Genomic DNA, 15,192 nt, shown 5'->3' with positions numbered 1-15,192 from the left:
AAAGGGATGGTGGGGCGGGGTTGGCCATGTTTTCGCTGACAAGTTCATTTTATATATTTTTTGATCGGGGAAATGAAAAGAGTTGTCATTTTCTATTTTATCAATAAATTTAGGAGAAATTAGGAAATCAGTAACTCCATGATTAACGCCCCTTGATAATGAGGACAATGGCCAATGCCAGAGTGCCAATGTTAAGCTCATCCCAGTGTCTCTTTAATGGTAAAGCATCCAAAAATATATCAATAAGTGCATGTGCAAATCAGAGAGCAGAGCAGATCAGAGCACACAGTTTTTTTTTTGGAGCATGAATTGAATTGTCTCCTGAGTATTATAAGAAGATGACTGCAGCCTCTAAAAAGAACACTATTGTACACCTCCTTCTGCAGCCCATTTTAGTATGTAAATCACAGTTCCAATTTTGATTTAGATCGAGATGATGGCTTTCAGCGGCCAAGTCAATTAAGTTGCTATTAACAAGGTAATCTTATCTTGAATAAGACATACTTTAAATGTGAGACACACTCTGACCTAATTGCAGTAAAAGCCAGGCAGACGCACATTCCCTCCACCGAGAATGCAGAGGCAGCCTGACGTGGCAAAGCACTCATCAGCAAATCAAATCAAATATGTGAAAGAAACATGATCACGGCATCCTGCCTCTTGCCTGAGCAACTTTGGAGTTTGACTTGCGCTGGAGAGCAGTGCAGATGAAGTCCCCTGCCTCCAGGACTTTGGCCAGGTTGACCCCCTTTTAAAAAAAGACAAGTAAACATAAATTGTCAAATTCAGTACTAGGGCAAATATTCATGTATTTACTTAATGGATTCATGAGAATTGTATGGCTTGTGTGGAATGACTTGTTGATTACTCGCAGAAGCAATTGAAGTGAAGTGGATTGAACTGCTGAAACCAGCCAAGTCACAGATCAGTCATTGCCTCTCAACTAGTTTGTAAAGCAGTCATCCCCAACTGCACTGCAGCAAAATTGGGCATCGTGAGAGCTCTTCTTTGTGCCATGGGAAATGATCCAGTTTAACTTAATTAAAATCCCCAAATTATTATTTATTCCTGGCAAACAATGTATTTTTGTTCAGCTATCTGTGCCAGTGATATCCAGTGAGAGGCAGAACAATTTAATGCTCTTCCACTAGATGGTAGCAGGTAAAATTAACCTGTTGCCATTCGTACAACGGAATAATAGCTTTGTGTTCAATTGATAAGGCCCAGATTTTACACCGAGTAAGCCAATTTGTGAGTACCGTACATTTAGACAAGACCATTGTTTCCGTTTACGTAGCCTACATTTTGTGACATTTTTGTTTGATGTTTGATATTTTTGGAATGCAAAACACTGATCCAGAGATGTACAACATGACCCTCGGATGCTGGTTTTACAGTACATGTTGACACAGTATGATTGAAATATTTTTTAAATGTTTTTTTATCGTTTTCTACTTGCATAAGGTCTCTGCACGATGTAAATTTCTTTATCAGCATGTGATAGCGTATGTGTGTTTTCCTCGCATGTGTGCATGATTCATTTCAGGAGTTGAGAAACAGCAGTATTCGATATGGATCGCTTGAAAGTATATAAAGTACAGAAGTGTGGAACTGCCAGTGTGGAGTAAAATTTTTGACCGGCATATACGTTTGAACGTACTTGCGAGTACATTTGAACATATTTGCAGAACATATAGTATTTGCGGGTACGGTCCAGCCGTTTTTACGAGTATGTTTTAACATAGTGCAGAGTATGTACATACTCGCAAATACCTTCGAACGTACTTGTTCTCGTACAAACATAGCATTTATTCCCATAATAAATGGCATGCCCAAGTAAAAAAAAAATGCTACGATAGCATTTAGCTTTCAAGTACGTTTGAACCTATTTGCAAATACGCTAGAAGGTACACTCAAATGTACTCGCAATATGTTTGAACTATCCATCCATCCACTATCTATACCGCTTCTCCTCACAAGGGTCGCGGGCGCGCTGGAGCCTATCCCAGCTGTCTTCGGGCAGTAGGCGGGGGACACCCTGAACTGGTTGCCAGCCAATCGCAGGGCACACAGAGACAAACAAACAACCACACTCACAATCGCACCTAGGGGCAATTTAGAGTGTCCAATCAACTTACCATGCATGTTTTTTGGGATGTGGGCGGAAACCGGAGCACCCGGAGAAAACCCACGCAGGCACGGGGAGAACATGCAAACTCCACGCAGAGAGGCCGGAGCCGGGATCGAACCCACGACCTCTGAACTGTGAGGCGGACGTGCTAACCAGTCGTCCACCCGACAAATGAAGCTTCACAAAGCACTTATGTATTATATTTGTTGACTCCTCGAGATGGCACCCTTGGTTTAGGAAGTAGTGGATATTTAATATATTTTCATTGCACTAATGTTTATTTTAAACTAAGAGCATCATCTAGAGGGGTAAAAAAAACAAAAAGCAAAAAGTGCTTCTTGAAGATTACTTTTCCAATCACTAGTTCGGACATATTTAAATATGCATACTGGATGCATTTGCCAGTCAAAATTACTTACTCCACGTTGGCAGTTCCATGCTTCCGTAACAAAGGGTTAAATGGACAGTTGAAAAAAAAAATCACACTGACAATTAGGTAACTGAAATGTAAATTGAGCCATATATATGAAGGATTTAACAACACAACCAATGAATACAAATTGAAATGAAAATGTCTTTAAAAACTGTGAAATTAATGATTGAATTTATTAATAGATTCAGGGGTGGGTAATTTTCAACAACAACCCAAAATCCTGTTCATTAATAAAAAGCTATCTCTCTGCAATTGAAATGGCCACAAGAAAATATGACTGACAGTCGACAAGTTCTGCATCCCACTTGTAGTGAAAAAGTTCCACCAGCAGGGGTAGAGATTGTTAAATAAATAGTTTCTGGGTCAGGGCACCCAATAGTGTGGGCGCATGAACCAATGATGTTATAAAATAAACACTGACAGAAAAGTATGTTTGCAGAGCCATATGTTTATGTAAATGGACTCTGGGAGATTGTATGAGTTGGGCCGCTGTGCTGGGATTGCGGACACATAAATTACGGCAGGTCTGTTGGAGTGTGCGCACTCACAGTGTGGATGCCCATGCCGTGGAGCATGTAGAGAACATCCTCTGTTGACACATTGCCAGATGAACCCTGAGCGTACGGGCAACCACCCAGACCGGCCACTGCTGAGTCCACCACGCACACTCCCATCTGCAAGGGCAAAGTACAGTACAATACTGCTGACCATTTCTCTCCTTCAATGTACAGTCCATTAAAACTATTTATTTTACTGACTGCATCTTTTACACGTCCAAGGTGCTACAAGGCGTCGAACTGTCAAGAATACAAAGAAAATACTGATGGGTTATCAAGGCATCAGGAAATTGATAGCATGCTGTAGTTTAATCAGCTAGGCATTCACTAAACCTCAATATGCGGTGATGATGAACTGTCATTCAATCAATCAATCAATCAATCAATCAATCAATCAATCAATCAATCAATCAATCAATCAATCAATCTTAGGTTGGTAGTCGGAAATGGAAGCTCGTTTAAAATGATAGTCGGACCGGCCTATACGCGATTACTATTTGGTGCGGCCAGACAAAATGGCGGATAAATGGTACCCTTCCCTACCCGGCTGCCGGTGATAAACGGACTGCAATTTTTTAGTAAAATGACCAGCTCTGATTAAAATGGTGGGTTTTGAGCCTGTTCTTAAAAACAAGAACTTCTCAGCCCAGAAGTGCTCCAGCAGGCGGGGGGCATAAAACTGGAATGATGCCTCATTACAAGTGTGTGTCCTGACATTTGGAATAACTGAAAGGCCAGAGCAAGAGGACCTCAGTACAAGAGGGTTCAAAGTGTAAAAGCAGCTCTGAAAGATGCGCAGGCCCAAGATCATGAAGACAGTTTAAAAAAAAAAAAAAACTGTGAAAGAACCTTAATTAAAATCGATTCCGAAGCACATGGGGAGCCATGCACTGATTTTCAAATGGGTGTATCTTGAGGCCCAACTCCAAACAAGTTTTTGTCATTGTTTCAATTTATAGTAGCCATTTGGTCTCTTCCAGTCAGCGGTATAGTCACTCACTTTCTGCCATCCGCAACCAGATATTCTGAGTTGGCCTGTTATTACAAGATTTATGATGTTGACAGTTCGGCTCTTGAATAAATTATTTCAAATTATTTCAAATCAATGGGGAAAATATCAGGGCGGCACGGTCGTCGACTCGTTAGCACGTCCGCCTCACAGTTCAGAGGTCATGGGTTCGATCCCGGCTCCTGCCTCCCTGTGTGGAGTTTACATGTTCTCCCCGTGCCTGCGTGGGTTTTCTCCGGGTACTCCGGTTTCCTCCCACATTCCAAAACATGCATGGTAAGTTGATTGGACTCTCTAAATTGCCCCTAGGTGTGACTGTGAGTGGATGGTTGTTCGTCTATGTGTGCCCTGCGATTGGCTGGCAACCAATTCAGGGTGTCCCCCGCCTACTGCCCGAAGACAGCTGGGATAGGCTCCAGCACTCCCCGCGACCCTTGTGAGGATAAGCGGTATCGATAATGGATGGATGGACGGGGAAAATATCACTTGAACTAAGCGGAAGCGGACCAGTGTCACCAAACAGAACATTGTTGTCTTTGGAGGTTCCGTTAAAGAGTTCACAGCAGGCATATTCACAACGGTCTTTCCTGTTTCTACTCAGGTAAAATCCCTGAATGAAGACCCTTCTTCTGTTGGATATTTGGACATGGCATGCAGCTCCCTATCAAGACTGCAATGGTGCTTTACAGCTGTTTAGGAGGAAGACAGCGTTGAAAATGAGCGGGCACAGAACATTTTTCAGTGTGGCTTAGTCATCCTCTTTGTCTGCGTCTGGCAACGGTGCGACATAGTAATAGCCTTGTGCGCATTCTCAATATGGCGCGCAACATTTCATATGGTTCTGATTCTGCTGGTTCCTCATGTTTTCACAGCACTACTCCGTCCTTTCCATGCTACATCGAGGAGACATTTTTGCCTCAGTTAAGAGGGTGTCCACTTACGCTGTTCCAACAACACAGGAGTTATAATATTACTATACAAATGTGCCGTTGTTGCAAACTATAATCATTACTGTCATGCATTATTTCCCTGATCCCTTCAGGATAAATGTGCCTGATTTAGAATAGCTGTAACACATGCACATTAACATGTATATCGCTGAAGTCGGGCCAAAACCTCATAAGTCACATTTTGGTGAATTTCACATTTTTCCCCAAATCTATGCTATTGATCAGTCCACACGCATAGGTGTTACTTTGACACATTATAGACCAATAGAAAGTGTTGAAAATGACTTGCTCTCTTTCACGATGCAATGTTAATGGTTGAAAAAACGTTTTGGGGGTCTCCTGAAAAGTGACTATATCGGAGGTACACGGTTTGTACTGTATATAGTGCTGGAGAGACTAGGCTATAGTGAATGCACTGTACACTCACTTGCCAGGTACACCTGCACAATTGAATGTGATCCAGTAAAAGAGATGTAACAGAAAATGTTGTCTTCATAAAGATAATTGTCAAGAATTCATATAATGAAGTTGTCGAGTGCAGCAGTGCACATTCATACATTCTGCACAGTGTACATCATATCGCTTCACCACAGCTCTGTGGAATAGCTAGCCGCTTTCTCGTAGCTAAGTAAGGCATCTCCGCCCAGTCCAATGCAGTTCTGCATCACCATAAACTACACTCATAATAAAGGAAAAACTATATTGTTAATACATGCTCTTCGAAATCACTTTTCCTCATTAGGGCCATGAGTAAATGGAGACGATGGCAGGTGACTTCGGACATCTGGTCCCCAGTGAATCACAAAGCACCCATGGTATAGCTAAACAACCATTCACACTCACATTTGCACCAAAGGCAATTTAGAGTTGAATGCGGAGAAAACCCACATACGCACGGGAAAAACTGACAAACTCCAAAGACATGTTCTCATGGCGATTCGAACAAGTAACTCATCAATGTGAAACTGTGAAAGACATGCTAACTACCATCTACTATGTATCCAGAATAAAATGAGTCATTATTGTTTTTCTTTGTGTTGACTTATTAGCTGCTGCAATTCACCATGATCATTGTTTTGTTTTAGTTTTATTATCACCAACCTCTCCAAATGTCTGGCCTCCATATGACATTTAATGATGTGTTTTTCAGTTGTTGGAAGGCTAGCAACAAACATCTTTATTACCATAAGATGAGGACCCAAATTCTAATTTTGACGCTGCAGAAAGAATGAATCTGGCTTCACGTGTTATTGAAAAACTTCTAACGCTCCATTTTCAATCAAAAAATGATGAAGCCCCGAATATTTTCAGGATATTTTCCACATGTCCCGGGTATTATCATGAGAATATTAAAGATGTTTTCCAGCTTCCGCAGCAGAGCCAGATGTCAGGGGGGTCCCACAGGGAGACAAAATTAACACACCGATACTCTCAGTGGCACTGGGTCATGAAGGACTTTCACCCCGCGGAGAAGGATCAAGCAAGCAAAATTAAAAGACAAGAACGTACTTCTTTCAGGGCTGTCTAAACTCGCCGTAATTGCTGTTTGTGTTGGCACGGCAAGAGGTAGAGGTGGGGTGGAAGGTGGCGGGGGGCTAAACTTTGGTGTGTTCAGCGCATGACATTTCCAGACCTTGGTTAAAGCCAGAGCAGGATATTGTACTCGGCAGATTTTTTGTGTTGTATAAACACAGAGTTGTAATCTACCATGCCAATCCTCTCACTTGCAGCTGCAGACCGTGCAGGGCTGGGGGTCTTCGGCGTACGGTTTCCGAGAGGAACAAAACAGACCCTTCAGTGGCGTGCCTTGTTCATTTGGACGCTAATCGTGCGGGAACCGGCGGTCAGCAACTCAGGCTTGCCAGTGCTCAGTTAGATTCATAGTGCCCAGAAACCAGATGTGCACTCGGCATTAGAAAGCCATATTGACCGAGCTGCGGCTGTATGAAAACAATACATTCCTGTGTAAAGACACAGTGTATTTTGAAACGGGCACGGTTTTCGGATACGCTTGTTGACATTCTACACTCACACTTGACGAGGCTGAAGACGGACAAGCTCCCATTTTGGTTTTACACGTGCGTCAGAGAGACAGGAAGAGAGAGAGAGAGAGAGAGAGAGAGAGAGAGAGAGAGAGAAAGAGAGAGAGCGTATTCACGGCATGATATGAAGCAGTGATGCTTTACCCACAGCTACATAAACCTGCAAGCTGAAAGAAGCTGTCACGTAGCTGTGGCTGACACATGTATCAACCTTTTCCTGGAAAACATAAATAAGCTTACAGTCACAAAGCAAAGCCCAGATACTGGCAGAACAAAACAAACTCTTACAGACTAAATAAATTATATTTCCACCTAGTGATTTATTTAAAAATGAAAAATTATGAACTGTATCATCAGTTTTCTTTGACGCGGCTTACTGGGTTTCACGAATAACCAAACCTCGGTCACACTAAAATCAAATCCTGGAACATGTTCTCGCTAGAAAATACTATAAAATGAGATGACGCATCACAATTCATTCCATGATGCTGTTGACTTAAAGATTAATAGGAAATAATGTCAAATGAATGAATGTCTCTTAGGGCGGTATATACAGTATGTTTTAAGTAACCGATTGGCATTCCTAACTGTCACACAAGAATAAAGACAAGTTAACCATCGCATAATCAAACCAAACTGAAGTGCTCACACATTTACAGACATGTAAAAGGAACAGGAAATTATTTGCTGAGCGATATGGTTGCTGGAATTAATAAAGACTTTCTGTCATTTCAAGGAGTGGAGAACTTTTTAGTTATAGGATTCAGGAGATAAACCATAAAGCTTTTCTGACTAAAACAAACACAAATGTTTTCTTTTTATTATAACACATTACTTTTCACTGACTCTCCTATGAAATACTCCATTTGCACATCTCGGTGAATGCCAACCAACAGGAACAAAATACCGTCAAAATCTGCATTGATTAGTGCAAACGTCGCTTGCTCAAAACCCTTTGGTGCTTTTGCCGCTGTCATTTCCTTATAATAAGTTCAGCAGGCTTAGATAGGAAAACAAAAGACCCTATCTTGGTTGCCTGGAGCGCGGCGTAAAAACGGGCGTAGCTTCATTTTCATGGCGGCGCAAGTTTAGTCTAGCGTGTTTCTCTTCTCTGGACGTTGCAGCGCATGGAGTTGCCTTGCCCCCGAATCATCTGACAATTTTATAACAGAAAGTTGTCTGTGCTTATTGTAAAAACGGACATCATTTTTGGGGTCAAATATATACATGCACACACACCCACCCACGCATATATATATATATATATATATATATATATATATATATATATATATATATATATATATACACACACACACACATATACATATATATTGTAACCATGTTAGAATAAAGCAGATGCCTTATTAAGGTTCACAATACATGGATATTGCCCATTAAGAATTACTCATTTTGCTTGCCAAGGCTGTGAAATCTTTGAAAAGTTGTCATTGTGTGAACTGCCAGGAGTGCGGCAGGAACAGAGCTACCACAGCCCCCCACCCCCCCGAGTAGTTTTGGGGAAAAAAAGAAAAAGGTACAAAGGCTAAGGAATGTTTTTATCAGGAACAAAAGAGATGACTCAGGGCTGACAGCACTGGGGGAATTCATTTCTGTCCCAGTTGGTGGTGTGGACCTCTGGCACACACTAATGAAAAGGTATATGATAAAATCTTTCATTTCCATCTTGTTTATAGGTGAGCAAATGGTTGACTAAATAGCCCCAGCTGCTATTATCTTCATTTAGCGCGGGGAAGCCGAGATGAATCGTTTTAGATATGATCCTGGAAGCTTACCTCCCTCTGTGATTTTTTTTTTTTTTTTTTTCAAGCACACCCCTCCAAGTTCAAAAGTACAAGTTAAAGTGTGCCTACTTTGATGAACATCTAAAACAATGGAGTACTATCTTATTTTAAAGTTACATTAAGCGGTATGATGATGAGGAAATAGTATGGGAATTTGTGTGTGTTTGTATGAAACTACAATAAATCATTACTTGCTATACGTTACTTAAAATGAATGGTTTACTGCCCAGTGAAACAAGTTGACAACAAAGCAGGTTCCTGCAGCTGCACCACCGTTCATCGCATGTGCGGCAGAGAACGGATGAAAGGATCATTTTCCAGCTGCATTTAAACGCAGCATTGTCAGGAGAGCCATAGATGGGTTCGGATCCACCCCGTCCCTCAGGGCTCTTCTATCCTCCTAGCTCTCAGTTGCCTTGCACAGCAGACAGTGAATAGGTGAGCCTTTGTGCCCCCCCCCCCACCTTACATCTGCTGATCCCCCAACCACTACACCACCCCTTGACTGAGCGCCATTCTGTGTGATGACAATGTGACCCAAAGAACTTATACGGTCGTGTCTGCATTACCTTCGGATTTATGTCAGTCCGAAGGCTGTTTAAAATACTGCCGACACTTAAACAGTCTCCTGTTAGCCATTGGGCTATGCAGGATATGACTTCCACAGTGCATGCTAGTTGTATTCTTCTGTGCAAGTCTTTGTATCGTATGTTGATTGTAGTTTCGGGATTCTATTTAAGTGGGGACATTTAGATCGCATTACTTAATTCCCCTGTTGGCTGTTGACTGATGGTTCCCAGTTTTCTGTGTGCTATTGTAACCCACACAGATTTTGTGCCTCCTGCGTACTTGCCTAAACAGGGGATGTATTCATGTGATAAACAGCTATAACGTAATGGAGCTACAGGGAGTTTGGATTGCAGCGTTATACGTACCATATTCCCTCAAATGGTGGTCCCCAATCCAGATGACACAGTGGCTAAATTAGTCGCAGAGTACGCTGTCCACTTGAACAAATAAACGCCTCACCTCAAATAGACGGATCCTTTTATGCCCTCAAGAAAAAAATTACAGGTGGTACCCGTAGGTAGCTGTAATTACATTTACTATAGCAATGTTTCCACAAAGCGGTTGAGTTTGGTTTGGTATGTTACGCCCTGATTTGGTTAACACCGCAGATAGCAGTATGAGGTCCGTGATTAGTGAACATAAAATAAATAGTAACACAAATGTCTTCTTGGCATTGTTACTGAGCTTTTTTCCTGTTCTGTAGAGGACCAAAGTAGCATTCGAAGCAGGACATAATGATTAAAAAAAAAAAAATCCCATGTGAATGTGAACGTGCCATAGAAATACATAATTTAAGATAATATTCATGGAACATGAAGATCCACTTTGTCCTATGATTATTAGTAACAACAGCGATTTGTGTAGGTTGTCCAAATATCAATGCCACAAAACGTATGATAATTCAACCTAAAAGCCTCTGCATCTTGTATGAATTCAATAACAAGAGTGATGTTCTGTTTCATATTTCATAACAATCAATACAATCAGTGGTATAATCTTTCAACATTCTAATCACTGCTGCATCACTTTCTGTTCCCACTTTTTAAGTTTTCCTGGAACAAGCCCCATCCAGTATTTAAGAAATTGCTTTTTTTCCCAAATTGTATTTAACAAAAAACACAGAATTGTGAATCATACCCTGCAGTGTGAACGTACAGTATGTGACTCTGGCTGTTGTGAGTTTTCACCTGAAGGGCGATGAGGATGTTTGGCAAGCCTTGGCCATAGGTGTCATGGCAGTGAACTGCAAGAACGCTGGCCGGAACCTCCTTCATCACACACTGCAGCATCTTACGCATTGAACCTGGAGTGCCCACGCCAATGGTGTCCCCCAGGGAGACCTCATAGCATCCCATCTCATACAATCTCTTGGCTACCTGAGGAGAGGAGGAATATGATGAGGAGGACAAAGTCAGGGTAGAGAAAATTGATCCATGAAGTCTAAAAAAAATGGCCTAATTTGACTAACCTCTGCAACTTTGGATGGATCAATGTGTCCTTCGTACGGGCATCCAAGGGCACAGGAAACGTACCTGCAATAGTACCACTTCAATTAAATGAGTAAATTACATGTAATGCAGAAACCTGATTTATGCTGCGTGACGTCTTACTGCTGTTGAGATAGTGCGGTATATATTTTTTGCATTGTAGTTTTTGTCATATCACCTACTTAACGTATGACATTTTAGTGGAGGTTACGTCCTTAATTCCTCTCCAAGGTTTATGTAATATTTCATCGAAACTGTGTGAGAGAAAATCTTGTGTGAGAGAAATCTTGAATATATATATTTTTGGGGGTGGTAAAAGTCAAAAAGCATGTCATGTACAACTTCCCATGAGATTTAGTTGTGCGTGCATTTTGGGTAACCATTTGCTTGTGTGAACATTCAATAAATACTAATACTGCAATACTGCAAACATCAACCCAGTCCATGAAAACATTATTTTTGATTCATAATTTTGCTTTTCTTATCTTAATATTTATCCTTCAAGTTAAAGCAAAACAAAATAACAACAAACAAAAAAAAAAAAAAACACATCTGAAAAATCGACTTTTTTGTGTGGGGCACCCAAGGGGGACAACGAATACAAACCCACGGACAGGAATCGTTCGCTCTTTGGCACCCTTGACTACCTCGTCAAACCTCTGCATACTTTCATCGATAGTGCAATTTATGTTTTTCATGCTGAAGGTCTCAGATGCCGAGCCAAACACTGCCACTTCAGTAGCGCCGGCGGCAACCTTGTGCAAGAAAGAAAATGCCTTGTAAAAGGCTTTTGGAGACTGTTACACTTCATCGACAAATCATGTAGTCAGCCACCACGTTTGACCACAATATTCAAGCATTCATGTGACTTACAGCATCCTGAAAGCCTTGCATGTTTGGTGTCAATACCGGGTACCGAACATGAGGCGCTCTCTTTATTCCTGTGAGAACCTCAGTGTGGTCGGCCATCTGAACAAAAAGAGGAAAACACATAAGGTATAAAAATAAACCTTTAATGTCAACAGAGCATGTTCCTGAAAATATATATTATTCTCAGTCAAGCTTCTCACATCCCGGCACAGACCATTAAGGCCAGAGTTGCTTGATGTCATATTTCCTTAAAATGAACAAAACACGCTTGAGTATCCTTAAAAATAGAAAGGAAATTTATGACAGGAAGTGTAGTCTTTCTGAATGTAAAACTATTTCTCAGGAAAAACATCTGCAGCTTCAGCCGGGATGCAGGTAGGCCAGGGAAGTTGTTCGCACAAGAAAGAGAGTTTTATAAATCACTCGGCACTGTACAGCTGCCAAGTGGAGTTATTACCTGCGGTACCCACTTTGAGGAGACAAAGCTGGTGGCCTCGATCACACGCAGGCCTGATCCCGAGAGCGTGTCTATCAGCTGGATTTTCACCCCTGTCGGAAGAATTTCCTGGGGGACAGTAAAACCCCAAACTGCTCTTTCTGGATTTGATTCCATTCACGCTGGCAGCTACAACATTACAGACAACGTGCAAAAGAACTCCGCAAACACGAAACATCTCTCATCTCTTTTAAGTTGGTGCTGTGGTAGAATCTGTAAAAGTGCTGTCATGCGACAAGGATCGATTCAATGGTGACATCCTAAGCAGAGTAACCGAAGCCAGAAGCCATGTCATTTCTTTACTTGAATTTCAAAGAAAACGCTAAACATATGCTATGTTAATTATGGCACACAACCCATATGTTGTGCATGATTTATATAGGGGGACAGAAAAATTCCGATTTTTTTTTCAGAGTATTATTATGCATAGGACACACATAAACAAATTATGTATTTGGAACAGACGTGGCAGAGTATACCTTTTCATTTTGGAGTCCATCTCTGGGCCCAACTTCAACTATTTTCACACTCTCTGGATACTCTGAAGCATTCTGGAGAAGAATAAAGAAAACACATGTACAACACAAGCATTCGACTTCTTGTTTAATAACTCCTCAATGCCAGAAGACACCCAAAAGTTGTAAGCATCATCGTGTCAAGCATTAGCATGGGAACCGAAGAGATGTTTCATGGAGAAAACATTCAGAAAGATAAATACATTTCCCGCAAGAACCACAGGGGAAATTCTGAGGATTTCTCTGTTTGGAACCAAAAACTGCAATCATCTTTGTCATGAAGACATAAATGAACGCTTCAACAAACCATCTAATGTACAGTTTGTGTCAGCCTCTTGCAGCTCCTTTTTTTTTTTAAACTGCCCACATTTATTTCCTGTAAGGCTCCCATGGCAAGAGTCTTTACACAAGAGTCTTACTGTAGCATATAACGCGGATTGAATCCAGCATTTTATTAACATTAAGAGCTGCTGTCAGAATAGAAGCTGAAAAACCGATCTTACACACTTTGAAGGCCATGTTAGTGTCGTGCTTTAAAACGTTGCATATAAACACAAATACTTGGCTTCATAGGTTAATGAAATAAAATTAATAAATAATAATAAATTAATAGCAAATAAAATGAATCAAATGAATAAATAAGCAGTTCAATAACCCCTCTACATATTTGCCAGTCTCTTTAAAATATATGTTTCACTTATACTGTATGCTAACAGGTTAGTCAACAACTACTACAAATGGGATTATTTTCAGGATGCTTTCTCACTGGTTGAATTTTTGAAAGGTTAAATTTAAATCATTTTTCAGTCCTTGTGGGCTGCTGATGCTGACATTTTTCTTTACTTTATCACTAGTCCAACCCTGGTCAAGGTTGGACCAGGGTAGTGGTCTCTGGCGGTTTCTTAAAAGGGAAATCAACCCAAACATATTTTTTTCAAGAATATGTTGTATATGTAGGCCAACTAGTTGAAACACGGCATTTTGATTAATATTACTTTTGTGGAATATGAGTTAAGCGGCAAAATCCATCCCTTTTTAGCCATCTCAGGGGGCGACCATTTTGTCACTTCTGTCGACTGAAAATGACATCACAAATGCTCACGGCTCAGATAACGACCAATCACGGCTCAGCTTCAGAAAACAGGTGAGCCGTGATTGGTCATTACCTGAGGCCTGAGCAACTGTGGTGTCATTTTCAGTCGACAGAAGTGACAAAATGGCTGCCCCCTGAGATAGCTAAAAATGGGTTAGCTCTTATTCCACAAACGCAGTATTTATCAGAATGCCTTGTTTCAACTAGTGGGCCTGCATAGAACATATTCTTGAAAAAAATATGTTTGGGTTGACTTCCGCTTTAAGTGCCCATTGGTTAAAGGTCTCCCGCTTTTTTGTCGGTGCTGGGATCTCAGGAATGCCTTGGCTTCGATGTACTCTTAGCCCAATACATCATCTGTCTGCCCTGCGACTGGCTGGCGACCAGTTCAGGGTGTAGTCTGCCTTCGCCCATTGACGGCTGGGATAGGCTCCAGCAACTCCCCGCGACCCTGTATAGGATAAGCGGTTTGGAAGATGACATGACATGACATCATCTGTCTTCACTTTCATTTCAAGGAAACACACTGTGCATAATTTCTTTCTAAAAAGAAAATGAATGGAAACTCACAAATATACAAATGCTAAATATGAATACAATTAGAGCACAGCCGGCCTGTTTCAAAAGTGGCGGGCAGCAAGAGAGCGTCAATCATGATGAGGTCATGTGGCTTAGCGTGTGAGGCAGATGAGATACACAACAAGGACACTCACCTCCGCCTCCTCCAGCAGCCAGCGTCTTAGCCATGGATAGTCCCGGATGAGTTGGTCGTAGCTCAGGCAGTGCTTCACCGTTGTGGGTAGGTTTCCCATTCGGAAGCCTGCTGTTTGTACTTTCTCACTTCCCAAGACCAAGCAGCCCTATTTCTCGTTGTTCGGAAGCTAATAATGCTAATGGAAGCATCAAGATCAATATTCTCGGCTGATGCAATGCCTTACTCACCAAGATGGAATTAGAGGACTGCCGCTGACTGGGGAGGATGATTCAGCAGTTGCCATGGTAGCCACCTCCCAGCTGGGAAGGGTGTGGGGAGGTGTGAGCGATTGTTATGAAGAAAAACAGCAAATAGACCAAAAGGGGATGCTGCACTTTGGACTGTAAAATGGAAAGTTTAGATTGCTATGTGAATTCTGGACAGGTCATGCACGGCACTACACCGGGGCTAGCGGGGGACTATAGCCCCATCAGAAATCTGTCTAGCCACTCTTCAGCCCTGCTAACAATTTATTTATTT

The 15,192-nt window shown here is 41.5% G+C and overlaps 1 protein-coding gene across 2 annotated transcripts; it reads right to left on the bottom strand.

Annotated features, from left to right (window-relative positions):
• Positions 1 to 191: 191 nt before the first annotated feature.
• Positions 192 to 15,011, bottom strand: hmgcll1 (3-hydroxymethyl-3-methylglutaryl-CoA lyase like 1). Of its 2 annotated transcripts, XM_086045336.1 has the most exons (9): positions 14,672 to 15,008; positions 12,830 to 12,901; positions 12,312 to 12,419; positions 11,858 to 11,953; positions 11,591 to 11,739; positions 10,966 to 11,029; positions 10,685 to 10,873; positions 3,113 to 3,238; positions 192 to 748 (listed from the first exon to the last, which is right to left on the bottom strand). In XM_086045336.1, exons 1-9 carry the CDS (start codon positions 14,768 to 14,770, stop codon positions 644 to 646), a joined length of 1,008 nt encoding a protein of 335 aa, XP_085901462.1. In that variant the 5' UTR covers positions 14,771 to 15,008; the 3' UTR covers positions 192 to 643. The 2 variants fall into 2 exon arrangements, with proteins under 2 accessions (XP_085901462.1, XP_085901463.1); XM_086045337.1 differs by lacking the exon at positions 12,312 to 12,419 and having other exon boundaries at positions 14,672 to 15,011.
• Positions 15,012 to 15,192: the final 181 nt, after the last annotated feature.

This window comes from Filicampus tigris, chromosome 11 (genome assembly GCF_054856515.1).
Source record: "Filicampus tigris isolate MCC_2025a chromosome 11, RoL_Ftig_1.0, whole genome shotgun sequence".
NCBI classification, from domain to species: Eukaryota; Metazoa; Chordata; class Actinopteri; order Syngnathiformes; family Syngnathidae; genus Filicampus; species Filicampus tigris.
Note: the sequence above shows the minus strand (reverse complement) of the source record. Positions and strands in the feature narration are given on the sequence as shown.